This window comes from Toxotes jaculatrix, chromosome 7, assembly GCF_017976425.1.
Source record: "Toxotes jaculatrix isolate fToxJac2 chromosome 7, fToxJac2.pri, whole genome shotgun sequence".
NCBI lineage: Eukaryota > Metazoa > Chordata > Actinopteri > Toxotidae > Toxotes > Toxotes jaculatrix.
Genome location: NC_054400.1, coordinates 18,716,203 through 18,742,904, shown reverse-complemented (window position 1 = coordinate 18,742,904; position 26,702 = coordinate 18,716,203). Strand labels below are relative to the sequence as shown.

Sequence of the window (26,702 nt, the reverse complement as noted above, 5' to 3'; positions counted from 1 at the left end):
TTTTTTTAATATATCATTCTTTCAACAAAAGATTTAAGTTTTGGAGTATCCTTCAGAGTATCTCTAAATCAAAGCATTTGATTTGTGCAACTGTCAACATGCATTTGATCTGTTAGCTCAATATATTATATCCACTCTGACAAAAAAAACATATGATATGCAAAGAGCAGCACTTGCTTGTTAATATTCTGCAGGTTAGTTTGGCTTGTTAGAACTGCAAGAAATATTTTGCACTCAGAGGCAAGATTACTTTCATTGCACCAGCCCTCTCTGGAACAATGGCCATCACCACATAAACACTGGTATTAAAGAACCTATATATTGCAGTGTTTTATGGGTAACTTGCAGCTACTCCTGGCCTCCAAGTGGACATGAAAATAATTGCTTCTGGGATACAAAAATATATCACTAACTCATATCATAAAGTTACCATCTACTACATGACAGCTCAGTCTTAATACTTTTTTTAGATCAAACTCTTTTGTGCTGCCATAACTCTCTCTCTCTCTCTCTCTCTCTCTCTCTCTCTCTCTCTCTCTCTCTCTCTCTCTCTCTCTGCTGTAACAATACAGAATTTACTGAGGTGTATCTTTAAAAGTCTTTACTTCCTCTCCTTCCCGCTGATTGAATGAAAAGCCTTTGATCTGCTGAAACACACAATACACAAGAGGCCTTCAAGGCTCATTCATAACTTTAGTTTGCTCTCCTGAAGCAGACGCTCATTGAAATCAAGACTTTCCTGTCATCTACAACCTGGATGGAAACAGCCCATCCAATCAAAAAGCAGCAAAACAGCAAAACAATATGGCACCAAAACCAATTTATATGCCATTAACTCTCCGGTTATTTCTTCTTTTATACCAGCCTCGTTATTATTATCTTATTCTTTGCACCATAGTGTTTTCCTGTACCTGACTGTAATGGATTTGGATATTCTATATTTATATTTTCTCAGTTAATGTCACCTTGTCATGTAATGATTTAAAAAAAAAAAAAAAGTATGCAAGTGTATGGAAGAGAATTATGGCCACACGTGGAAAAAAAGAATTCTGACTTTAAACTCAGATTTTTTAAAAACTTTTTAATATATTTTTTATTTGTTTATTTTTCAAATGTCATGTGGCCGTAATCCTCTTCTCTTCCATATATAACAAAATAGGAAATGCAACTCATTTTTGAAATAAAATAAAATAAAATAAAATAAAATAAACTTGAATGGATAAGTGACTAAAAAGAGCGTGCAACAAACACATATCCGACGACAACACATAAAACTGCCCACTGGACTGTGTCATGAAGTGTGATGTAGGTGTGTGAAGGGAGTGCAGGTGGGTTAAACCATTGGTCACATGTGAAACCTCCTCTCTGTGGATGGACTGGATGCGCTAGGACCGCGGGGACCAGAGCGCAGACGGAGACGGAATGGGCGCACTTGGGGTTGTAACTGAGTTTGAGTGTGACAGAGGCAAGCAGGCAAAACCGCTAGATTTTGGGAATTACACAGGAGCCGATCCAGACCAACTTATTTGTTTTTTTATATACGAATAAACCTAATAATTTTTTCCTCTCTCTCTTGTTTTTTTAGAAGCTGCGCTTGAGATAAAGTCCACGGAAACCTCCGGGATCGGAGATAACACTGAGGAAAACTTTTGAAGAGTCAGCGAGACAACTGACAAAAGTTTGAGAATATACTTTTTTTCTTATTCAGAAAGATGACAGTGTGGATCTGGCTGTGACCGCTCAGTCGTGAATCTCGTCGACCCTTGGATTAAGTTTTTTTAGAGGGCGAGGTAACGGTAATCTGGACATTCCCACGCATCCTAAAAGTGATGTAAATCTCTTCTGAGGCTAATTAATCCGACCGCCAAACTCTTTAAGACACAATACTGAGCCTGTTCGTAGGTGTTGAAGACGTTTGGATTGACTCACACATCCCTTGGATTAATTAACGACTTTGGACCAAAGGGAGTTGTGCGCCCGGGCTGCCATGACATAATGGGACACTTGGAAAATCAACGGTGCTGAATACTTTTGGAATGACCGGATGATGTGCGTTGGTTACTGAGCGGAGGATCTCAAAGCTGACCATTCATTCACATTCAAAACCTCAAAGATAACTTCAGTTTCTTCTCGCCCTCCTCGCACTCGTCTGAAAGCTTCATGGTGGAGATATGGGATGACTGGAGGCGGGGGTGCAGCTGAGGTGAGATCCAGCCGAAGGACAATGTTTGCGCCCGGCGTTGGCATCCCTCTGCTGCCGGGGCGTCTGGTACTGATGCTGCTCCTGCTGTCCGCCTCCGAGCCGAGGCTTTCCCAGGCTTGTCCCGGGCTGCTCGCCTCCACCAGCGGCTGCAGCTGCACGGACGAGCGGTCCAAAGCGCACGGCGTCCAGGCTTTGGGCAGAAAGGTCAGCTGCAGCAAGGAGGAGCTTACTGAACCTCCGGATCCCAGCCTGCTCCCCAACAGGACAGTCACTCTGTGAGTCTGACATGTTTACTGTAACCTCTGAACTAATGACATATCATTATACTATTACTATGATCATCATACTGTGGCCTACTGTGGCTTGTGCCTGTAATACTGAGTGTTGAGATCACAGGGTGACCTTAAAATATGGAGTCACATACGTCCTCTGGCGTCCCTACATTCATTTAACATCCTATAAAGGTTTTTGGAAGAAAATGTATTAACCAGTCATTTCCCACTAGAAGCTGACATAGCTTTTGGTGCAGTTTGCAGATAGTGAGAACTATGATTGGCTGAGGAGCCACAGTGTTTCCATGTCATATAATAGGTTTTAATTGGCGATCGTTCAGTATTAATGATGTAATTCACATTTTTTTTTAAAGAACTCACATTGTATGAAAAAACAAACAGCTTCACACAAGAGTTCAGTATTCTGATCAGGCCCACACACCCAAGACTCTAACCCCATGACCTTAGTTTTAACTGTATTGGGGACTTGTTGCAGTAATAAGGCTTGTTAGGTCAGAAGTTTACATCTTGATCTAGTTTAACTCTGTAGTGGTGGGCTGAGCAGTTGCCTCTCTGTAAAGCATTAAGAAGATCAGTGAGAGGGCAGACTGACTGTAGCCATCATCACGGCCCAGCCTCTTTGACACAACTCTGTCACTTTAAATTTGAATCTGACCCAGCCAGGCTCTCGGGGTTCAGCCCCTTCTTTCTCCCTCCACCACATGGTCCAGCTGACTTGGCCTTGCAAAACTGCAATAAACAGAAACACATTTTGAGTATTTTATATCAGACTCTGCGCTTTACTGGTGGGTTGGCGCCTGCTATTAATACCACAACACCACTGTCTCACAATCACCTTCTGGTGAGGACAGAAAACGGCAAAACCATTTGGTGAGAACTAGACAGCAATGATTCTGGTCCAGTTCAGTTTTGATGTTTTTTAATTATGAAGCAATTATTTATGTGGTTTACTTGGACAAAACTAGAAAGGGCCGCATCATGGGCCAAATCATACTATCTTTCATGATGGATGCTCTACTAATCTATTAGTGACACATTTTTTGGGTGTTGTTTTTGCACAGTTGTAATGCAGCATTTTCTTCACAGCTGCTCAGACTTTCTGAAGACATTGCTCATTCCCATAGTATGTTACTGTCTGTCTGCACTCTGACCCAGTGGGAAAAATGCTAGCTGCACATGGGCACTTAAAAAAAAAAAAAACATGTTCAACTGCCCCACTGAAGCGAACATACAGTATGAGGTGAAGTAAGGGGATTTATGCCCCAGGAGAACTAAAGCCAGCCAGCAGTCCATTTATAGGGCCTTATGTTTCTTGCTTAATAAAAGCAGGATAAACATCTGGGGAACACATTGCTGAAGAACCAGAGGAAAAAAAAATGGCTGGGGTGGCAGTGGTCGAGGTGATTGAAGATAATCTTCCTTCCCCGCACCTACTAATTTTGGTTGAGTTGTTTTTGTCCATATTTTTTAGCTTTCTGTGACACTTTTTACGAAGCTCGGTGCGACGAGCAAACAATTCCACCCGTAATCCGCCATTTTCTTTACCTTGTCCCCAGAACTCTGGTGTCTGGAAAGTTAATTTTCCTGAAGGTTCTGTGAGTTCCTCAAGCGCCCGTGCTCCCATCGTTGCTCATGACATTAGCTCCAGATGTGGAATGTGAGAAGTTGTGTTGATATTCGTGTTATTCCTGACATTCCTCAGTCCGCTCTGAGACTGCAGACGGTATCCCAGGTGCAGCAGGGAAGCTTTCGCCGTGGCCTGCACCACCCCGGTCCCTCCCTGCAATCGAACGGCCTGACAGCCAGCCCCGCTGCCCTCTCTCCTGGGGCATCTGGGAGGAATGCTCTCCTCCATGCTGAGCAGGCAAAGGCTGGAGGACACCAGGTCCAGGGCTTCCGGGGCCGGCTGCTACGTGTAATGCACAACAGCTGGCCCCTGTGAACATTCCAGCTGAGGCCCCTCAGCCTCATGGGAAATCCCAATGGGGATTTGTTTATTAAAACTATTAGTTGGCTGTTTGTTGTTCCTGCCAGCCATAAAGGGGCAACCAGTACCCCCGATATTATCACCTCCTTCTTGACTTCTCAGTGTTTGTGCGGCAGTTTGATTACATTGCTGTGTGTCAGGTTATACACCATTTCTATAAACTCACACTCATCACTGGTTTAATGATGCATTACACTAGTGTCAGCCTTCCTCCACGAGCTCCGGTCGTCTGTCCCACTTTCCCTCTTTTTCTTTATCTCCAGCTGCCTATTTTTCTCCCCTTCCCACCCCCTCTATCATGAGTTCATCCACACGCAGTAACTCTCAACCTAAATATTTAGTCGTCTTGGTAGGAAACTGCCATGTCCAAACTCCTTCCAGATGTGAGCCTGCTCAGGCTTGTGTTTAGGCCTAATTATGCACGGCTGCAAAGGAGCTGGATCACTGGGAGAGGAAGAGGAGCAAAAGGATAGAGAGGGGAAAATAGATAAGAGTGCGAAAGCGAAAAACGCCATAGTTGAGAAAGCAGGAGTAAATGACGTAAACTGAAAAGAGGCTGAAGTGAAGGAGAAAGTTGAACATGAGGAGCAGAAGAAGTGGGAAGAGGGAACTGAGAGGGGGGCAAAAAAAAAAGAAAGAGAGCAGAGCAAGAGAGAGGATGGAGGAGGGAGAGGAGAAGCTTGGCAGGCGGTTCAGAGGGATGTGCCCCTGGAGACTGAAAACTCCCCAGCCCCTGACTAACAGATCTTCGACACTGGGGTGAGAGGGAGGAGGAGGAGGAGGAGGAGGAGGAGGCAGGGCTCCTCAGTGTAGCAACATAGCTCCACTTCCAAAGCATTGCTCCATGTCTCTATTATTATTAGTCTTTTGAAAGAGTGTGAAAAGGGAACGTTTGCTATTTTGGTGATGAAAAAAAAAAATCTGTGCCTATCGTACACATTCAAGCTACAGCCCCAAAACACACAGGGCAATAATTCCTTTCTCAACATTGTGTGGTGGCAGCTGTGCTTGTTTTAATGTTTTAATGGATAACAGACAAATGAACAGAATGTACAGTGGCAGTCTATGTGTGAATGTGCTGGTGCTTCATTGCTTGTGGTTTTTACCAAAGTCAAAACCATACTCCTCCCCTGGCGCATTTTGTTGTCATCATTGTCAGTGACTGATGGCTCTGGCTCAGTGGGTGCCAGCCTGAAATGAGTGGGCACAAATGCTGGGGGTGTGGGGGTCAGCAGGCCTGTCGCTGGCCTGATGCCCCTTCACCTAAGACAGCTGCAAGACAGTTGCTCAGTTTGCACTTGAGCCCAGTATGTCGATGTTGCTGGCTGGTAGTCGGGGGTTCAAGATAAAAATATTCCAGCTAGGGTGGCAATATTTTTATCAGTAGCCTGAGGGTCATCTGTCTAAATGAGCAGTTGTAAAAATTCCAGTGTATACTGTGGGCTTATTTGCTTTCTTTCCTATAGTCAGATTAGAAGATTGATGCCACTTTCATGCTTTCATGAAGCTACAGCTGGCGGCGAATTAGCTTAGTTCAGCATTAAGACTGGAAACAGGGGGAAACAGTTTGCCAGCTCTGTCCACAATTAACAAAATCTACCCACCAATTCTCCTAAAGCTGACTAGTTAACATGTTACATCTTGTTTGTTTAATCCGTACAAAGACCATAATGTAAACTGTTTATACTCCTGTTTCCAGTCTTCATGCTAAGCTAAGATAACCGGCTGGTAGCTGTGGTGCTTCTTTTATTTATGAAAAAAAAAAAAAACATGTTATGTGTGTGAAAAGAAATTATCTAAGGTCCTTGTTCTACCTTTTTAGGGCTTTCAGTTTTAGTTTGCTGTCTTCTTGAGAACATAAGCATGGAAATTGTGTGAGAGGCAGTTAGAAGCTCCAACAACCTTGTAAATGGAGCTTTGAAATTGTTTCATTTTACTGGTTTTATGATTCAAATAGTAAAAAGAAACTGGGAACAAGATTCACATCAATAAAGCATTTTATTAGCTGCAAATGTAAAGAGGAGCTCAAAAGTAACACACAGGGTAGAAAACCCCTGTTGCATTGCTCTCCGCAGACTGAAACCATTGTAGTGATGGTTACTACTATATTTTATTCGTTATTACTTTATTAAGGCTTTCAGTTCCACAGAGAGCCTTATTGGGGTCACTTCATTTTCAATATTTTAGGAAATGCACTAATTATTCCTCCCAATATTTTACGCTTTGGTTCTTGTATGGATTAAACAAACATGATTTAACACCAGTTAATTAGTTTTCAGGTGCTGTTAGGCCGACTTTGTTTCCTTCAGACAGACCCAGATGAGCTGTTTCCCCCTTTTTCCAGTTTTTGTATTAAGCTAAGATATCTGGATCATGGCTATTGCTTTATATTTATCAAAAAAGTGAGTGCAACACAACAAAGTATTACCAAGCGGATATCCTTGTTTTTACACTTAACCCCACATTTCTCTGGTTTCTCTGTGTTCATTTTTGGCTGCATTTAGCACAACCATGGTGCAGCCTGTTATTGTTTACTTGATCTGAGCCCTGTGTGTTGCTGTTCACCTCAAAGCCAACTCACCTCAACGGTATCATTGACTGGCTACAATCTGAATCTGCGTGTGCCTTTAATCACTGTTTTATCTTCTGAGTCATATCGTCGGTCTCTCACTTGTGGCCCATGTGTGGATGGATACCAAACGGGCTAGCAGATGTGTTGGTGGTTTATGTTGGGCCTGTGAGTCAGTATGTGCTGAGACAGGAGTATGTCGATGAAACGTCCCAAACAGTCATCTTATCAGCAGGGAGAATTCCAATAGCTGGGTGAGAGCTGGAACCCAGGCATTCCTGCACCGATAGGGTTTATTTATGTGGGGAAAGGTGTTGAGAGGAGGGTGAGCGGGCTCTCCTCCACACATGTTAGGTGGGGCAGTGGTCAGCAATAAATCAAAACAGCAAACAAAGGCCTGACACTGGATACTCAGGGCTTTATACTCAGCCGTAGCACCTGCCAATGCCACACAAGCCTTGGATTTTGTTGCGCCCTCACAGGTCAAGGTAACACGACCGGAGTGGGACATCTCCACACGCCTGCTGTGCTGTACTGTAGCTGCCTGCCTTTTTGGACGATGAATGTGTATTTCACTTATCACCTCGTTGTGTTTGTTGATCAAAAGGCTGCAATATATCAAAACTTGGCAAAAACAGAGAGATGTGTTGTCATAGTAATCTCATATCCCCAAGTGGCTTTTTGTTATTTTAGTTTTTCTTTTCGCACCGCTCTCTTCTTATCTTACTCCAAAAATGCCTGACTTTGACTTTTCTTTGCCAGTGCTAACTTCCCCTCTCCCTGTGTCTGACCACAGCGGCCCCCAAAGTTCCTGCTCTGGGTCGACAACACATGGATACAGATGGAGATAATGGGTGTCTATAGTGGGAATGCCTGCGGCTTCAGTGTGCATTTGTGTGTGTGCTTTCTATTAGTTTTTTTGGTATGCTTAACCTTGATATATAATAATGTAACCTGAGTAATCTTAACTATTTTTTATTACTTTTGGTTAAACATATTTTTCTTTCTGAAAAAATAGACCATCCATCCATATTATAAGACACATTGGCATCCACTACGACACTCACTATTGGAATATTTGAAACCTTTGTGAAAAAGATAACCAACAATGCATTTGTCAGCATACAAAAAAACTACATCTCCCATAAAAATATACCAGCAGGAACTTTGGGGGCCGCTGTGATTGGGCATTTACTTTGTATTACATGTTATTAAAGGCGGCTAAAAACTGACATAATGAGTAAACCATCATATTAGATTACACAGTTAATCAAGACATGAAGTGAACCACACAACATACTGTTGAATAAGGTTATGTTCCAAAGCTGGATTGTTAGTTATCTGCATACTTAATTTGTGTACTTAATACTAAAGTGATATTTAAACAGATGCAACATGTTAATAAGTAAAATTTGGAGCTGCTGATAGATGTATTTTATCTTTGCAGGGCCAGGTTAGCTGCTTCCACCTCTTTCCAGTCTTCATTCTAATCTTGAAGTCTGCTGGTTCTAGCTTCATACTTTACAGACAGAAACAAAAATGATATCAATCTTCTCATCTAACCTTTGGCACAACAATGAATTTCCCAAAACTAGTTCTTTAAAGTCTGCATAACAAATATATCAAATGCGAGAATTTAGTTTGCTACTTTTCCATAATTGTCTGATTACATGTAAATCAGCCACCAACTTGTCTTCAGAATCGTTTCTCCAAAACATTTTAATGTTGAGAATGCTATTACTGTAACATAGAACCACAAGATATTAAAAATCAGTCACTACAGTTCTTTCATCCAATACTCCTTCTGTCAATATGATTTGGTTTACAACCCCAATCAAAGGCACAGAGCAAGTTGTGAAATAAACCAATAAGCTTTTATTAAAATCTTTGTTGATGGAGTTGACCACTATTTAAAGATATGGCGTGAATGTGAATTCCTTCAGCTGAAATCAAATAATTCTTTGGAAGGCATGTTGGTCTACCATATTTTTTTATAACACATGCCTTATGATTGTTCAATAATTGTTAAGTAAATTCTGGTGTCAGTAGAGTGGTTGACGTGAAAGAAATAGGACTGGGGTGATGTGAACACTGATCTCAAAATGCTGCGGTCACACAAAAAATAAAAACCACAAAAACAACTATGAAACAAAAACACAACCTTTTCACAGATGCCTCTAAAGACACTGTGAGAGTATCTGGGGCAGAAAGATTTTAGCCAGCTCTTTGTAAAAGCAGCCTGATTTACCAGCACTGAGCACTCTGCTCAGGACCAGAAAACAGAGGCTGGTTATGAGACAGAACAATGAGACAATGTTAGCCAGGCATACACCACATTCCACTCACTGTCTCAAAAGGCTAAATTCACTAAATTGCCTCATTAAAAGTGTAAAAACACTTTAGACAGTGATTAAACTGACTATTGTGTTCCTGCTTTGCAGCTATAAACTTTCAAGTTTAGTTTGTCTTGACTTGTCTTTGACTCTAAATATTGCAATAATTTATTGGAGCTTTGCAGTAAAGCGGTGGTATTTCAACTTGTGTTCCCTGGCTGTTAATATTCATTGCAGCTACTTGTTTATGTTTTTAAAGTTCGTTGGTTGTCCAGCTTTAGTAAACTGCGCCACAGAGAACACAGAGCACAAGAAGCACCCTTCATGGACGGTTCCTTTTAGCAAAACTCGATGAATTGTCTAATAATACTTACTCCAAATGGGGGACCTTCCTCTCCAAAGTGTGTATTGTGTTTGTGTGTGAGTCTGTTACACACACATATGGGAAGGGCGTGCATGGCCACAGCTCTCAAAATAGGCTTCAATCCTCCCCTCTCTAATTAGAGACATTTCAAAAACCCATATTTTAATTTTAGACTAGTAGCTTTTGGACCACGTATGGGCACACACACACACACACACACATTGAGTTAAACATACACACTTTCCGTATAAATAAATCTGATAGGTCACACACTTGTGCATCTAAATCTGCACACACACACACACACACACACACACACACGCACACACACACACACACACACACACACACACACACACATAGCCACAAACCACAGAGCCTTACTCCCAGCCTGGTAACCCGAGCACAATGCAGTATGCTCTATAATAAGTGGTTGCACATATCAAATGCAGGAGCACACTCCCCATATTGAGCCTCAAGGCAGAGAAGTAATGCAAGATTTTCTACATACTATAAATCATCTAAGTCAAATATTTTGTCTCTTTAACATACATGACAAGAATCTGTTACTCCATAATGTGGCTTCTCTCGCCCTCCTCTCCCTATTTGATGAGCGAATTACTCAATCAGGATTCACAAAATGATTTCATGAAAAATATTTTGCATGCAATTACATGGATGCTCCTTTCCATGACAGGCGGTAAATGGGGCTTGTAGCTTGGCAGCGTTCCCTGGTTGCTGCTACAGGCCCTCTGGTGGGTCATGCACAATGGGCACATTCACATCTTGACATGCATTTGCTGTTAAAGTGCCTGTTGTGCTCAAGGGCATTTAGTCTCTCTGTTACATTCAGTGTCGTGACAAGCCCTGGGTGCAAGGGGCTCCTGGGACTGCTGGCTTAGGTGGCTCTCCATCTTTGTACAACGAAAGGGTTAAGCTATTTGGATGGACCCAGGCGCTGAATAGTCTGGAGGCCTCTTATAAAGTACTTATTGTAACAAAGATGACACAGCCACCTCCCAGTCTGAGAGATCTCTCTGCTTATTCTCTCTTTCATTCCTCCTCCCTCAACCGTCTTCTCCTTGTTTCTGTCTATTAGCCGGAGAGAGACTGAGAGACTAGGGTTGGGTTCAGCTGATGCAGGTTTTCGAAGCCCCGACACAAATACTGTCAGCTGTCAACAATCACGAATGTGCTCGCAGTCACCGTAAATGTCACTGAATTGGATCCTTTTCATGGCATAAAATGAATGACAATATTTATAATTTTCTCAAGATTGAGATCATGCCATGTGCAGCCAGCACAGTAGCAAATCAATAAATCTGCAATCCAAACATAATCAAACCAACTGCACCATATTCATTATATTGGGGTTGGGTGACGCAGACTGACAAATATGAAATTTTTAAGGTTTGTTTTTTTTTTTTTCCACAGCCCACTTACGCACATTTCCTGAAATGACAATTTACTTTACCAAAACTATAAACACAAAAAAGCCACACTTAGACTGGCCAAAACCTCAGACATCGGAGACAAAATTAAACACTTTATTCAAAACATGTTATCTTCCATCTAAATTAAACTACATATTACTTCTTGCCTTTGGATGACAGACAGAAGCAGCCAATTACAGAAATGCCACTGAAATAAGTGAAACAGTACTATAATGAATAAGGACACAGGCAATTTCAGAAAAAAAAAAAAAAATCTTTTCATATTTAACAATTTTAGAAAACTTGCTGTATTCATTTTGTGATTCAGGCTTTCAAGAGTAGTAGAGCAGAAAAGTTGGGGAAACCTGTAATACAGTTAAATTTTACTTTGATAAAAATGTGATTAAACACATTTCATAAGAGCCTTTAATTTTAGCATTTAATTTTCATCTTTGTGCTGACCATCCTCGCTTGGAAATCTGTTGTACGTGTGCAGGCAGAATTCCCTTTAGATGCTTTTCAGTTTCAGGGTCCTGGTGTTGTGCATGCAGGCTCACTGTCACACTGTCTTACTGGGATGTTTGAACAGAGCACAGACACTGTTAATGTTATTAGTAACATCTGTGTTTTACCTATTGTGACAAGTCTAAAGGCCTGTTTGTGTGAACATAAGTGAAAAACATACCTTGATTTGTCTATCATTGAAACCTTTTCGAGAAGTTTCTCTTGCACACAACTGATCTCTCACACATCATAGGATACACCTTTTTTTATTCAAAGGTTAAATAAATCATTTTCCTGAGCCTGAGAATTTATCTCTTGTTACACCCAAACAGACCATAATTTCTGAATGCATCGTATAACACAGGTACAATTTTATTATACCTTCTCTCTGGTGTACCTGTAGCTCATAACCGACTCTGAAATTACACTCTCGTCTATGAACTTAGACTGCAATGTAATGTATTTCTGTGAGGGCTTTTGATCTATTAGACTTGACATGTGAATGGAGGAAAGCGGCCTTGGAAAACCTGGTAACAGCCAAATTAAGTAATACAGTTTTTAATCCATCTTTTGGTTCAACCACAATATTTTGTACATCCACCGCGTCTGTTCTCATTACTCTGAGTGCTGTGTGTGATGTGTATATAAAGTGAAATGTTGCCATGTCCACTTAGTTCTCCTCTGTGAGCTGCCAATACACTTGAAATGCAACTCTGGCAAGCAAAAGCTACATGAATGGAAAGTAAAGAGGGAAAATGCAGTAAAAAAAAAATCACTGATGATCTCGTATAGAAAGTTCTCAGCTGTAACATACACAGATTAAAGCGCTCACACAATGCTGTGCTGTTAGTGCAAAAGTGGATAATCGTAATGCTTTCAGCAGAATTTAATTACCTCTCAGGAAAATTCCCTCAAGGCTAAATAATTTTTTTTTTATTTACATGAACTTAAGCACTGCTGTGACACAGACCAGTGTGTGCATTATCAAGTCAGCATGCTAATTAAACCAGGCTTTATTCAATAATGACGCTCAGAGACTCTCATTGAAAATCACTCTCATTATCTGGCTCCCATTGGTCTCCGAATTAGGACTGGATTTATGGCACGTTACCAATCTCTTTCAAGGGTTCTTGTCTTTCACCTCGCGTGTGGTCCTCGAGGGTAAGAGACCTATCCAAAGTTAAATGATGTTTACACAGTGGCCCGTTGGGTTGTTTTGACTCTCTTTATTACACTGAACCTGCGCCTCTCTGTCTCCGTCGGCCTCAGAGCGCTAGATCAACGCTCAGGGTGAGACAGGAGGTGGGGCATCTAATCAGCCCTCATGTCTTTGCCCTGTTTCAACATTGACCAGCATCCAGTCACACTACAGCAGCTTGAGGTGTTTTCAGGGTGATGCTGTATTCAAACTGAAAGAAAACATCACTATTATTCAGACATTGAGCCTTGTAACACATAGGTAATGAGAGAGAGCAGCTTAGCCTGCAGATGAATTCCTATTAAATATAAATCCCTCCTTAAGAGCTTTTTTCTGCTTGTGAAGGTGATTTGTTGTAGAGTCCTGCAGCTACATAGAGCTCACTGTCCAGCAGAGCTAAATATTTGGGAGGCAACAGAGGCCAATTGAAATCAGCGCTTTTTACTCAAATGCGCCTCATTCATGTCCTCGACTAAATGCCAAACCAGGATGAAGCATTTCCTGTATATGCTTCCAACTTATAAAGAAAAAAAAGGAAACTTTAAGTGTGTCTAACAGGCAGGATGAAGGGTGTGAAGATATTAACACCAAACATTCAGTGTTTACCGACTGCACACAGGACATCCTGTTGTGTTTGGGTTTATAAGGACAGGAGATAGAAGGATGTGTTTTCCCTCTCTGCCCTTCTGCACCAGGTTGTGACGAGGAAAGCTATATCTAGGAAAGGAGTCTGCTCAGCTGCTGATCCCTGTGTTGGTGCTACACAGCACACAGCAGGCCTTCCCAGTTCTGCCACAGAGATGATTCCTCAGTCAAAATTATTGGTTGACAATGACCCAAAACCAAAAGCAGCTGTAGGAAGAGCATTTGACAGACAGTTTACAGTACACACAGGTACCCACACACACACACACACACACACACACACACACACTGCAACATGCTGCCAGACCTGAGGCAGTATGTAACAATGCGACAGCCTTCTAGTTAAGAGTCAGGGGTAAGAGCGGAAGTAAATCAGTGAGCAAATACGATTTGCGACATGCTGTCACGCCCCTGTGTGGCCCTCAAAGGCTTTGTGGGTTTAGGAAGCAAATTGAGCAAACCAACAAAGTGAGTGGCACGGTGCAGGGAGGAGCTGCTGTGGTTTACTAGACAAGACTCTTTGTATGGCTTTTACTTTTTCACACTCCATCACGCACCAAGGAAACCCTGAGCTAACACTGCGCCATGGCACTGAAGCATAAGAGATACTGGTAGTTACCATACTTTTTATTTTGGAAAAAGTTACTGAAATTAACCCCCCCCACAAAAAAAAACAAAAAAAAAAACCCATAGCATTTCTTACAATATACTTCTGTAAATCCACACTCTAATATTTAGTTAAAGTTTGGTTTGTCGGTTTATTTGTTCAGATAGACCTCTGCCAACATCTGGGTTACGGGGATGTGAGGGATATTTCATCCATTTACAAGGACACTTTGAATTTATGTCATGTGAAAAGAATACAATATTCTCTTGTTTGAAGTTTTGTGGTACAACACTGCAATTTGAACCACAAAACCTTCTAAAGATATCAAATTTTGTTTTAACAGAAACCGATTACCTGCAATTTTCTCAAGGTGACAGCTGACTGCACAGGGTATTTTTAAGGTGTTTAATGTTAATCTATTTTTCTCCTATTCATTACCTTTCAACAGAGACCAAAATTTGTTCATAAATGTGCCAAAGAGCTCAACACAATCAGCTAAAGTCAACTTATTATGGAAAGTGTGTGCCATAATTAGTACAATTAAGCAAATGCTTTTAAAGTATTTGCCTATTTGTACTATTTGGCACAAGGTATGCTGCTCAGGAGACTAAATATGAAATTGCTTGCATAAAAATATAAAATGTACAAGGTTTCCCCCTTGCATCACCACACAGCAAAACTTACTATGAACACAGAATAGCTTTCAACCATAGAATGAAGATGATTTTATAAGTGGTTTGTCACTGTTCTAAAACTCACCCAGTAGCCTTTTATTTTTAACCTTTGTTAAGCGAAAGAATGGATTTATATGTCTTCATTTTTATTTCAGACTTGTAGGGAACAGAAAACATAGCAGAACCTGAGGTGGAGTGGTGGTATATATGTGCTTTTTGTGTCTGACCCTGTTTAACCCCTGGCCCACATATGACTACACTGCACAGCGGAAGCTGCTCTCTGTGCTTCTGTTTGACCTGGCTACTTCCATATGACCCCTGGTTTTTTGATCTTCATGTAAATGAATTAGATGTAACGGTTAAATGGGATCCTGGAGCCGAGCATGTGGCCCTGGTTTTTTACATTGATTAGATGGATTCAATTAGCCCGTCTGATTTCTCTGAGGTCTTTGTGGTCTGAAAGGGTTAAGTGAATGAGAGATGCTAAATGCAGCTCTGAGATACCATCCACGGTCTGGACTAAGTTAACACACTGTCGTGCCATGCACCGTACAGCATATTGTTCTTGAAAGCAGATTAACTCAGTCTGCTGTCTGATCTGTCACTGATGTCGAGTAGAAACAAGCCACTCGTGTACAGTAAAGCCTCAGCAGAAACAGTGCTGTGCAGCCCTCCTGGTAGCCTGGACTTCTATGATTAAAAAGCTACTCATCTTCTGTGCTTGTAAAGCTCTGTTAACCTTTGTATACTCCAGTGATGAAGCGATGCACTCTCATATGCCTCAGCTGTCACCTGTCTCCGGACACTCCTCTGTCTGTCTGCTGGCTGTCCAGGAAGTGCTCTCTCTACAACCCCTGACCTCTGAAACCGGGTTCTGAATAAACAGCTAATTGGCTGGGTTTCCTGTTTAGCCTAATGGGAACGCCGACTATTTCTGTCTGTTTACAGAGTTCTGTCCCTCTCTCTTTCTCAGAGTTGCACTCTCTGCATTGTTTATGAAAGAACAATGTCCTTCTCTACAACTGTGCTCCAAACATCAGGCTTTGGGGATTATACAGTAGTGTCCAGCCTCTGCAACTCCCCTGCATTCCTGGAAATCTGCGCCTTTTGTTGTCTGTGGGAGGGTTTCAGTTAACTCATTTTGTGGTCTTTGTTTATTTATGAAAGTCAGCTTTCAAGTCCTGGTGTACAGAGTAGCAAGCTAATTGAAATATTATGTGTTGAAATGTTTTAACTTGAGACAAATGAGGGTTGTTGTGATAGGATGCCACATATGAATTTAATTTTTTTTCCCCGAGTGCACTTGAACACAACACACAAATAAACACGTGAACAGTTTTTAAGAAGGAAACTTTGTCAGTCTCACTGTAATTATATGAAAGGTCATATTTTGTTCCTATAAGTTTGCAGACATGCACGTCTGTTCATTCAAGCACACCGAAACCCAACGTACACAGGCCTCAGACGTATTGTTTTTTTCTGCATAATAAGCTTAGTCAAAAAGGAACTATCTGTATCTAAACTGTCTGTGTTGAATTAAATGGCTTGTTTCTTTGCCAGATGTGACTTTCTCCTCTCCTATCTGTATTGAATTATTCAGGCAGTTCCGGATCTTCTGTAGCTTTCATCTCGGGCCTGCATCCAGTTATAGAAGAGATATTGTGCCCAAAGTCTAGTGAGAGACCTTAAGGTCCAGGAGTCACAGGTTCAAATTCAGGCTATTCCACGAGAGAACTGCTCTCGTCTGACATCAACTCTAAAAATGTCTTGACTTAATAGCTCTGATTTATTTCAGCAATTCTGTGTGGATTTGTGAACTTGACATGTTTTTATTTTGTTTGATCTGGGAAGATGTCGATTTCTGAGGCTTTAATTTTGGAAATTTGAAAAAAAAATTTGGATTCTGAGATAGTACCTATACTGATATAGCACACTTTCACAGCACAACTTAAAATAAAGATGATTTTGGCTTAAATCCTTAGTAAAGCAGTGAGAAACGCTTTAGTGTCAGTGTTATAGTCATTATCAGTGGAGCAGTTCTTGTCTCTTGATTGCAGCCCAGTTATAAAAACACTTTTCTCTTGTTTCTAATTTTGGCAGATAACTGTAGAAAGATATTGACTGAAGTGTCCAGTAAAACTGGAGCAGAAGATGATTTACTTTCCGTGTTGCCTTTCCTTTTGTTTCCTTCCTGGATGGATAACTTTTCTATCTTTAATTTGTCCTGATGTTGTGACTGTCAGTAAAGTTACTGAAGTGAAGCAGCAAGTCGGGCCAGTTTGTCCCTGTATACCAGGACTGGGTGATTAAATCTGGTCATTAACTGAGTTGGAAGGCGCGGAGCTGAAGGCAGTGTTTTTATTGATGTGGCAGGAAACAGGGGGGCTGACTGCTGCTGCTGAATCTGTAAATCTCACAGACTGTTCACAGTCAGCTCCCATTTTTAAAGGCACACACACACACACACACAGCTCCACTCTCTCGATTAAGAACACACTTAATGTCGCAAACAGCCTATTAAGCGCCATGTGGTAGGGGCGAGGATGATGTGAAACTTGAGGGTGTGTTAATGATGGTGGGCTGTCGCTTGTACAGGGCCCCTGCTGTACCCTCAGCTCCTGCTGAGCAGACTTGGGCAGGTCTGTGGATCCATAGAGCCAGACACATTAGCATGATTATTGAACCCTGTCTCTGGAAAATTATGTTCATAGCCAACAAATTTGCCATAGCAAAGAAGATCCTGGTCTTGGCTGAATATTGAAAAAAATCAACTCTGAGTTGAGGAACTGGCTTTTTCAATATAAGCAAAAACACAGTCTTTGCATTAGTGGCCTAAACCTAAAAACACACAATACGTTTCCCATACAACATATGCAGTTTTGCTGTATAAGAATCTAACTTTTAGGTGACAGGGTTGCAACACGTGATGCACAGTACAAACCCCGGTCTCTGGTGTCAAAGTGTTGTGCTTTGTATGCCCGACCATCTACCCCGACCTGCTTCCTAAGTTTTGTGCACTATAAGAACATCACACTTCCTGAACTGGAAAAAACATCACCAGTGAATGTAATCCAGGCTGCAGTTTTGCTTCTCCCAAAGATATTTGGTGGATTAGTATACAGTATAAATGTACTTTGTACGAGAATGGGATGGATCATGACAACCACCCACACAGCTTCAAACACAGGTGTGCGTGTTGTTTTCCAAAACATGTCTCTGATAAGAAAATGTCACTGTTGGTGCAGTGAGGCTTAGGTGGATCTGAAAAGGCACAGCAGAGATTATTCATACATCCGTAGGAGTGTTTTTGCATGTCTGTGTGATTTGTTGAGTCATGCTAGGTGTTTCTCCCTGCCTCCATACTAGGCTGAGCTAAGTGGCTGCTGGCTGTAGCTTCATACAAATGTGAGCATGGTATTGATCTTCTCATCATCTTGGCAAGAAAGCAAGTAACTTTATCCCCCAAAAAACTGAACCACTCACTTTTATCCCCCTATACTAATCGTATAGGGGGATAAAAATCTATGCAAATGTTTATCCTTAGTGACTCAGACAATGGCAAGTCCCTTAGAGCAGAGTGATTACTGTAACTATCCGTTTGCTATGATCCCCCATCAGACAAAGCAATGTCTACCTCACATCCAGCGTGTCCTGGAGCCCTCTGCCCTCTGGTATGATAAGAACTCTCTGAGCAAGTGATTTGCCAGTAGGGTAAGGGCTAATTAACATGGTCTGTGCCGCCATTCGTTTGATGTGGAAAGACATCCTTTTGATGTAACAATGTATTCAAAATGATTATCAAGATTACAGCTTCCCTCCTAATCTTGATGTCCTATTCCGTCTTTAACATTAATTGGAAACATCTTTGGTGAATGTTCCCGCTCAGGCTAATCTCTCGTGTGACTGCAGCACCGAGTGGACGTTTCACTTTGGCTCTCATCCTCCTCTTATGAACCCCCCTTGCTGAGTGTTTGGTTAAACCCGAACTCTCCCTTAGGAGTGAACCTGATGTCCAAGATAGCAATTTAGCATATTTGAATTTAGCATGATTAAATTTGCTCCAATTTATTCTCAGTGGCGTATTTTTAACAGTGCGGTTTTCTTTTTTTACAGGATACTGAGCCACAACAAAATTCGAGTTCTGAGAAATGGATCCTTCTTTGGACTTTACGCTTTGGAGAAGCTGTGAGTATTTTTGTGCCTCAGCAGAAGCTACAGCGTCATGTTTATTGTTTACATTAGATTTATGTGATACATCTATGTGGGAGCTGTTATTTTAGTTTGCCTCAGGGCCTTTGCAGAGAAATAGGCACGGTATCAGTGAGATCTGAGCAGCTCTGTGCAGTCATGGGCTTCTGTCCAGCAGGGAGGATGATGCACTCAGACTGACTATCACAGAGTTATGTTGAAAAGTTCACATAATTACACTTCAGTGCTTCATTATCAGGTAAGCCCCACTCCACAGGACAAGATAAGGGAGATCTTTGGGAGGAGGCGTGTGTTGGCAGCTGTGGCTCACAGACAGTCTGGCCCTCCTTAGTAGCATCGTAATCTATGAATGGGGTGTGAGACAGGTGATAGACAAAATAGTTTCTTGGAAGTTATGGCTGCACAGCACCCTTGGTGACAAAGAGGAAAGGAACCATTGTGGGAACTGTTGCCTGTTAGATTAGCTCCTTTAGCTGCACGGCTCTAGTGGTCTGTTTGTAAGTCGGTTGTTCTACCTCTCTGGTTCACACTGAAATTTCTCAACAACTATTGGATGGATTGCCATGAAATTTGGCTCAGACATCTATGGTGTCCACACAGACGAATCCTAATGTCTTTGATCCCCAGACTTTTTTTTCAAGGGCCACAGTGAGGCTGAAAATCTGTGTTTTTCTTTAAGGGTCTTGACAATTATTGAATGGACTGTCATGATGGATTTTCATCTCACGCCATTGTCATGTGAAATTTTCAGTTTGTCCAGTTCTTAGGTTTATGACCAGTGCTAATTAGCAAATATTAGCATGCTAAGATGGTGAACATGCTTAGTATTGGTTGGAGCAAGTTAGCACTCTGATGTTAACGTTTAGCACAAAATACACTGTGTCTGTGAGACTCAAATAGCAGGAGATGAGCTAGACAACTGACTGGGTTCACACAAGGTTAAGGATACTGTATGTTTTTGTCTGACTCTGCCGTCGTCATGGTAAAGACTGCTGTTTACTGGCTGCAACCTACCTCTTCTGTCTCCTTGGATTCATCTGCTCTGATTCTCTGATGTGAGAATTACATCTAGTTTGTGTTTACCAGGCACAAATTTCCACTGCAAGGTGTGCTGTTTTACACAGCATCCTAGTAAAGCTTTATAGCATTCTGGTAGCTAACAACACACATGGAGCAGCTTCAGTCTGGGTACTGTAGTCTGGCAGACATACTTATTTTGACAGAGGGGGGCTGAGTACGTATGAAGGGATATCAGTTCCACATGGCACTCGGAGCTGCCACCCATGAAGCTAACAGGCTTTTCAAAAATGTTGAAAGAAAGAAAAAATATGGTAATTTGCTGCAGTTGTTACCTTGTTAGTACCTACCTACTGGAGCTCACACCAGACGTGCCAGTCAAGAACAAAAGCCAAATTTGCTGAAATTTGCTGTTTTCACGTCTGGCATGTGAGTGCCATGGGTGAATAGTTTCAAGGCCAAGTTTTCAGCCCTCACCTCACCTGTGTTGCACCAAAGACACTGATAAAGCTGTTGACAGGAAGACACGGCGATCCTGTGACTAATATTACTTTGGAGAATAAGTGATAGTAAAGTAAAGCCAGAGTAGATCTGTAGCTTGATGTGTTTGATGTAAAATGAGCTGATGTTGCTTGTTTTTGTATGTGCGGACAAGATTCCCTGTAGCGCCGCAGGGTCAATGGGTCGGGTAACCTGAGCTTACCCACTGACTGGCCCTTGCACCTGAAGCAGTGGTAAAACTTAGCAGGGGGCAACAGGGTGGAGCTTTCCTGGAGGCTTATAACTGAAAGACCTGGGAGAAAGACAGAACAGGCAGACAAACTAACACACACATACTTATGCTCCACAGAGGGAGATGTGGGCGTCTGGTGTGAGGACAGGACATAACGTAAATCATGCAGGCCTCATTTCACTCCTCTGCCTCAACCTCTGCTGGCTCTCTGACACACAGCAGTGGAGGTCTGCTCACTCACTCTGACGTCTTCAACCTTTAATTGAGCCCTGCACAGCTTATAATTACATCTGAGCTCATGGGAAAATTGCTGTCTGATGTGAAAACTGCCACATTTAAAATTCACCGTTGCGGTGATGGAAGGGTTTGAAGGGATGAATTCGGATGTGACTTTACGGTAAAGGTCTGGATGTGAGTTTTTGTCTCTTTTCTTTTGTCACTCTTTTTATTTTGCCTCTTTTAGCCCGCCATCGCTCTTCAGGTCGTCTCATTGTTTCCAGTTTGTTGTCTACATGTGCTTGTCATTTGGAGCAGTAGTGAACAGTTACTCATATTATGTGGTCAGTGCTGTAATCAAAGGCCAGCCCACTCGGGCTGAGTAAACACACATCAGGGAATTACACTGCATCTCTTCCCCTACGAGACAAGGATAAACACAGTCTGCTCCCCTGACTGCACACACAGACACACACACACACACACACTCTCACTTTCGGTCCATCTCTGTTGTGACTTCAGTGTGTACTGTAACTCTTGAGTGTGTTTCCTAGTATGGGCACCCTCACTTCTTGTCCAGTCATTTCAAATGGGTCTGGTAACTCTCAGCAGACGCACACTCACACTCACACCAGACATCTATTCAGAGTTGAATGCAGTCTGATCTGCTGTTGTTAGTGGGAGAATACAGCTCCAAGGCAGGCCACCCTCCTCCAGGCCTGGGCCAGACAGTGCAGCAATCTACACAGTTAGCCCTTTCATTGGGACAAACCTCCTCAAAGCCACTATTGCCTTCATAACCTGCCAAACCACCCAAGTGCAGAGGAGCAATTTAGCCTTGTTTGTTTTTGCCCTCTTACTGGACTACTGTGTTTTTGTAGCTCTTTTAAATAGGCTTGCCATCCAACAGCTACATTTGGATCTTGGAATACCTCGTTTCTTTCCAGCTTTAGGGATGAAACACCAGTTGAATCATACCTTTCGTCTGTGGTGCGGTGCTTGCAATATGCAAAGTAATTAACATTGGTAGGGCTTTGATACTGTGCTTGTGTACCTATTTGAGTACCTCCACCTCTGTGCACACCCTTTCTGATGGGAGCTGACGCTGGCAGCCCCACTAACGAGCCGGGACCTTTATGAGTTGTGGACAGATCCCAGCAGCCTGTCCTGTGCTGATTTGAGGCGAGGTAATGAGAATAATGAGCAGAGAGGGCCGAGGCAGTCTGGCTCTTGTCCAACTGGGCCCCACTGCACCATGGGACACAGGACAGGCAGGCAGGGCACAAGGGGCCCTCATTACCAGGTCTGTTCACCCTACGGGGAGAGAGGGAGCAGAGAGCAGAGAGGGAGAGCAGAGGGCAGCGATGATGATGGATGAGGGAGCAGCAGGGCGCTTTCAGTGGACAGGTCTGAAAGGCAAAAGTGAGGCTTGTGGTTAGGACTGGTTAGAGGCTCGAGGTGTTGGCAGCATGATAGACTTTGTCAACAAGGGAGTCTGAAATGATCCCTACAGTATAAATCTACTGGACATGAGTGTAATTTTACTTTTGTTGTGGTACAGAAGAGCATGCACAGGAAATATCATGCAAGGTTACTAAAAACTTCCTGTTGACTTGTAACAACTTCATTCACGAGCAGGAAATAAGGAGCTGCTTGTGATTTATGCTTGTTGAGCAACAAGAATTAAGGGAAGTTTGCATAGAAACCTGTGACCAATAAGTCACACAGGGCATGAGAATGTGCAGATATGTTTAGAAAAATGTCTGCATGGTGGAAAATATATACACTATTATCACGTTATGGTTAAGAATTCCTAGGCCAATATATTACTTTTTGACTTGATAGTATCTGTTTTACAAAAGGGGAGACAGGCCACTCTGTCTTTGCTTAAGCCTCTCTGAAACCAACCTTGAAATCGCCTCTGCCATTCTGAGCAGCTGGGGTTAGGATGTAGTCCAACTTAAACAACTTTACCATCTGACACAGGGGAAGTGGAGCCGAGATGGCTAAAGATGGTATGGTGGCTGGAGAGAGAGGGAAAGAGAGGAAGAAGGAGGGAGAGGGAGGGAGAGAAGGAGGAAAGCACACTCCTGCAGTTTGTCTTATATAAATCTGAAGTTGTTTTCCTTAGCGGGAGATTAACATTATTTCCACACAGGCTAAGCAAATTACCTTGATGAGTGGGAACAAAGCAGAGGTGGGCAGCACTATAGCATATAAAAACAAAATAGAATGTGCGGACATGGCAAGGAGCCCTTCTGTCTAGACCAGTCTGGGTAAGACAAGGTTCAGATTGTACCAGCCCACCATTCTGAAGAGAGCTAAGGCCAGCTGTGGAGGTCACACATGGGAGTCTCATTTCTCCCTCACAGAAAAATGAACATTTGGGTTAGTATGTTTTCCCGCACACGCCACTGAGTGGCCCCCGATTAGGCAACGGTCACCTAATGAGAGTGCATGACATTAAGGGGTGGAGCGGGTGAGGAAGGGGTTAAGCGTGCTGGAGAGTGGAAACAGAAAGGGGGGGTGCTGCTGGAGTTGATAGACTCCAGATGTGTCTTTCAGATAAACTGAAGGAACGGGGTGTGTTTGTATTGCAAGCCTAGCTCAGTCATGGCTCTGGGGGTTTATTGAAACAGCAAGCGAGCCCCCTCATAAGCCCATTACCAAATCGTACGCTTTATACGCCAGTAACTCTCTCACACACTCATACGGCAAACTTGATATGGTTTCAATGGCATTTTCCTCCGGAGGAACTTGAGCTTTCTCTGGACTTACTTCCCCCCACTTCCGTTTGTGTTCCTTCTCTGCTTTATTTTTGCATCTCCCCTCTCCCAGCTCACTGGGTCTCTCGCTGTTCCTCCCCCTTCTCACTCCCTACAAGCTGTAGTCCACCTACTGGCTGAAAATTTTCTCACGTACATGAGCCGATCTTTTCATTGATCATTTGAATGAAAAGTGTTTTATTCTGTTTTCTTCCTAGCCATAAAGGATATTCTCTGTACCTATGTTATAATGGGTGTTTCACGTCAAATAACTCAATCTGACACAAGAATAAAATTGTAGTTATGTTATTTCATAAATTTTATTAAGCTTAGCGAGGGCAGAAACAGAATAGAATGCATTTTACAGTCTATTCTCTTCTCAGAATACTATAACTTCTGACCCTGAGAAACTTTGACCTTATGTGATCATAAATCCGAAAAGCAACCATTATAATGTGCTATATGTCGCATTAAAACCATAAACTGAGATTGGATTGTTTATGACTCGCCGTTCATGCTGGTAGAACTTGTGAAAATCAACAGAGCTTCCATGGCAGGCATCGCCCCCTTCTCTCAGTTGCTCCAAGAGCCAGAGCTGAAGTCAATAACAGTCCGTGGTTCCAGAGTTTTCCTTGGCAGAATAATCCCCAGCTCCTCTTGCTGCAGACTATAGAAACATATAATCAGGTAATTTTACACTTCAAATAAAAGTGTATATTGCTATTTCTGTAAATCCTGCCAACGGCTGTGCAATTGGTTTATGTTACTGTCAATTATGAGCATTAAACCATGATCAGGTGGCAATTGTCCAGATCTGAAGGATGTATCTTAACTCCTTGACAGACATTTCCATTTTTGTGTGTCAGCCTGAAAATGACATACACAAAATAAAAATATTAGTTCTTCAACCCTTTTGATTAGAGTCATAACTTTGTTCTGCTTTGAAACATAATTTTATAATCAAAGTCATAATGAATATAAGAAGTTGTGAACAAAAGTTATAGAAGCACAAGCATGGTAGAGATGGATTTTTTTTTTTACTATAGGCTGTATATTTAAGATGATAAGGCCTTTAGTGGGACCTTTTGTGTGGAAAACACTTTGGAGCCATAGCCACAAGTCTGAACCAAGTCTGTGTCAACAGCTGTAGCTGTGATATGCGTGATTCTAAAATTCTTTGCACAGACAGAATCAAGAGACCTGGAGCTTTCAAATAATGTATAATTTGTCAAGGCTGTGTGAAGACTGAGTCTGCAGCAGACTAAAACACACTTAAGTAGTGTTACCAAGGCCAAAGCATCCCACGGGTGTATTTTAAAGGGCTAAGTATGTGTCCAGTGGTAACCCAAATGATAGCAGTTTTATGAATACAATACAGAATGTGTATTTTCGCTCCTTTAGCTTCTTCAAAACAATTGGTTTCCAGATGAACGCAGACAAAAAAAAAGTTGATTAGGTGTATCCAATCTGAGAGGAACCAGAAAAAAATAAAGAAAATAATCTGGGGAAGGGGCAGCAAAGCAGGAAATTAGTAGAAAAACAAGAGCTCGGCAGATCCTGGTTTCCTGTTTTGGGGGGAAGGCAGGAGTACGTTTGGGACCTGTGTTACAGAGCCCCCATTGTGAGCAAGTGTGTTGAGGAGTAGGGAGGTGGGGTCTGCGGGGCCAAACACAGGGACAATTTTGCTCAGTACTGAATCCCCTAACCCACCTGCCCCTCCCTACAGGGGAAAGCTAGCTTGTAAAAAAAGGAGAAAAAGGAAACTGTAAAAATAAACGAGCAAGGGCCTCTACTAGAGACGCCAACCAGACAGGAAATGACACGCGGCACAAAAATGGTCTCCACTGACCTCTGCCAGGAGCCAAGGTGCTGGTTAACCCCCACCCTTGTCGTTTTTTTTTTTTTCCAACATACCTTAAATCCACAGACTTATATATTTGTTTCTGTCTTCAGGCACTTGCTTAAGTTGGTCTTCAGCAAGTGATACATGCGATTAAAGTACAGAAATTGGCCCTGTAATGCCCTGTCATTCCATTAAAAAAAATTCCAGAAAAGGGAAATTCTTGATTCCAGTCTGGTGATAATGAGTGGCCATTCCCTGGTTTCAGTCATTTTCCCAGCTCCCTCCGGGGCCAAGTCCTAAACAATGTCAGTGGAGCACTCCAGTCCCTGCCGCTGTGCTCCTGATAATGGAGCACTCCACGTCTGGAGCGCTTTACAGACCATGTCTTCATTATTACCCTCTCGCTGCCCTACAAGCACGTCGCTCCTCTCCAGCCTGCATGGGGCCCAGGTGCTCATCCAATATACCCACAGAGAAATGACTCTTCAGAATGGCAGAGGACCAGCCCTATTGATCGGGAGGAGTTTGTGGGGAAAAAAAAGACATTCTTGGTGGCAGCCGCTGGTGTTAGGCCCAGTGGCAGCAGACAATGGCTCCTTTTGGGCTGGGAGTGAGCTTGAGTCTGTCACAACCCAATCACATAGGCCACATGTGGTGAAGGGGATAAAGCAATGCACTCCCAAGGTTACAAAGCATAACTCAAAGAGGAAGGCCACGCTCATAATAATACTGTGTCACCACCAATCATGTAGCTTTTGAAGAACTACGTGCTGCTCCTGAGGAAGATAATGAAAAACTAATAGCTACAAGTTGTAACTTCTAACCTTTTTCACAATGATATTTCCATACTCAGCAAGCGTGAGACTTTGAAGTATTTCTTGTCTCTGCCATTATCCCCTTGCTTTGTGACAGCTGTTGTCATCAGTGTCAAGGCCACTGAGCTGTGAAGCTGCTGTCTGTCTCCTGCAGAGGGCACGCAGACAAGTCATCGCCTGAGTATGAGCCCTGCTGGAGCTGCAGTGTGTACTGTACTGTAGGTCTGAGACAAAGCGGCAAATAAATCTGTGGACATGTGGACAAGCGGAGAGGAGCTGCAGCTGAGATTTAGC

At 42.5% G+C, this 26,702-nt stretch overlaps 1 protein-coding gene across 1 annotated transcript in view; it reads left to right on the top strand.

The window, feature by feature from the left end:
• The first annotated feature begins 1,450 nt into the window (after positions 1-1,450).
• adgra2 (adhesion G protein-coupled receptor A2) overlaps positions 1,451-26,702 on the top strand; it is a 37,587-nt gene continuing 12,335 nt past the window's right edge. Inside the window, exons 1-2 of the mRNA XM_041041498.1 lie at positions 1,451-2,478; positions 18,924-18,995. Of these exons, the coding sequence (XP_040897432.1) occupies positions 2,177-2,478; positions 18,924-18,995 (374 nt within the window). The 5' untranslated portion in view covers positions 1,451-2,176. The remainder of the gene's footprint in view (positions 2,479-18,923; positions 18,996-26,702) is intronic.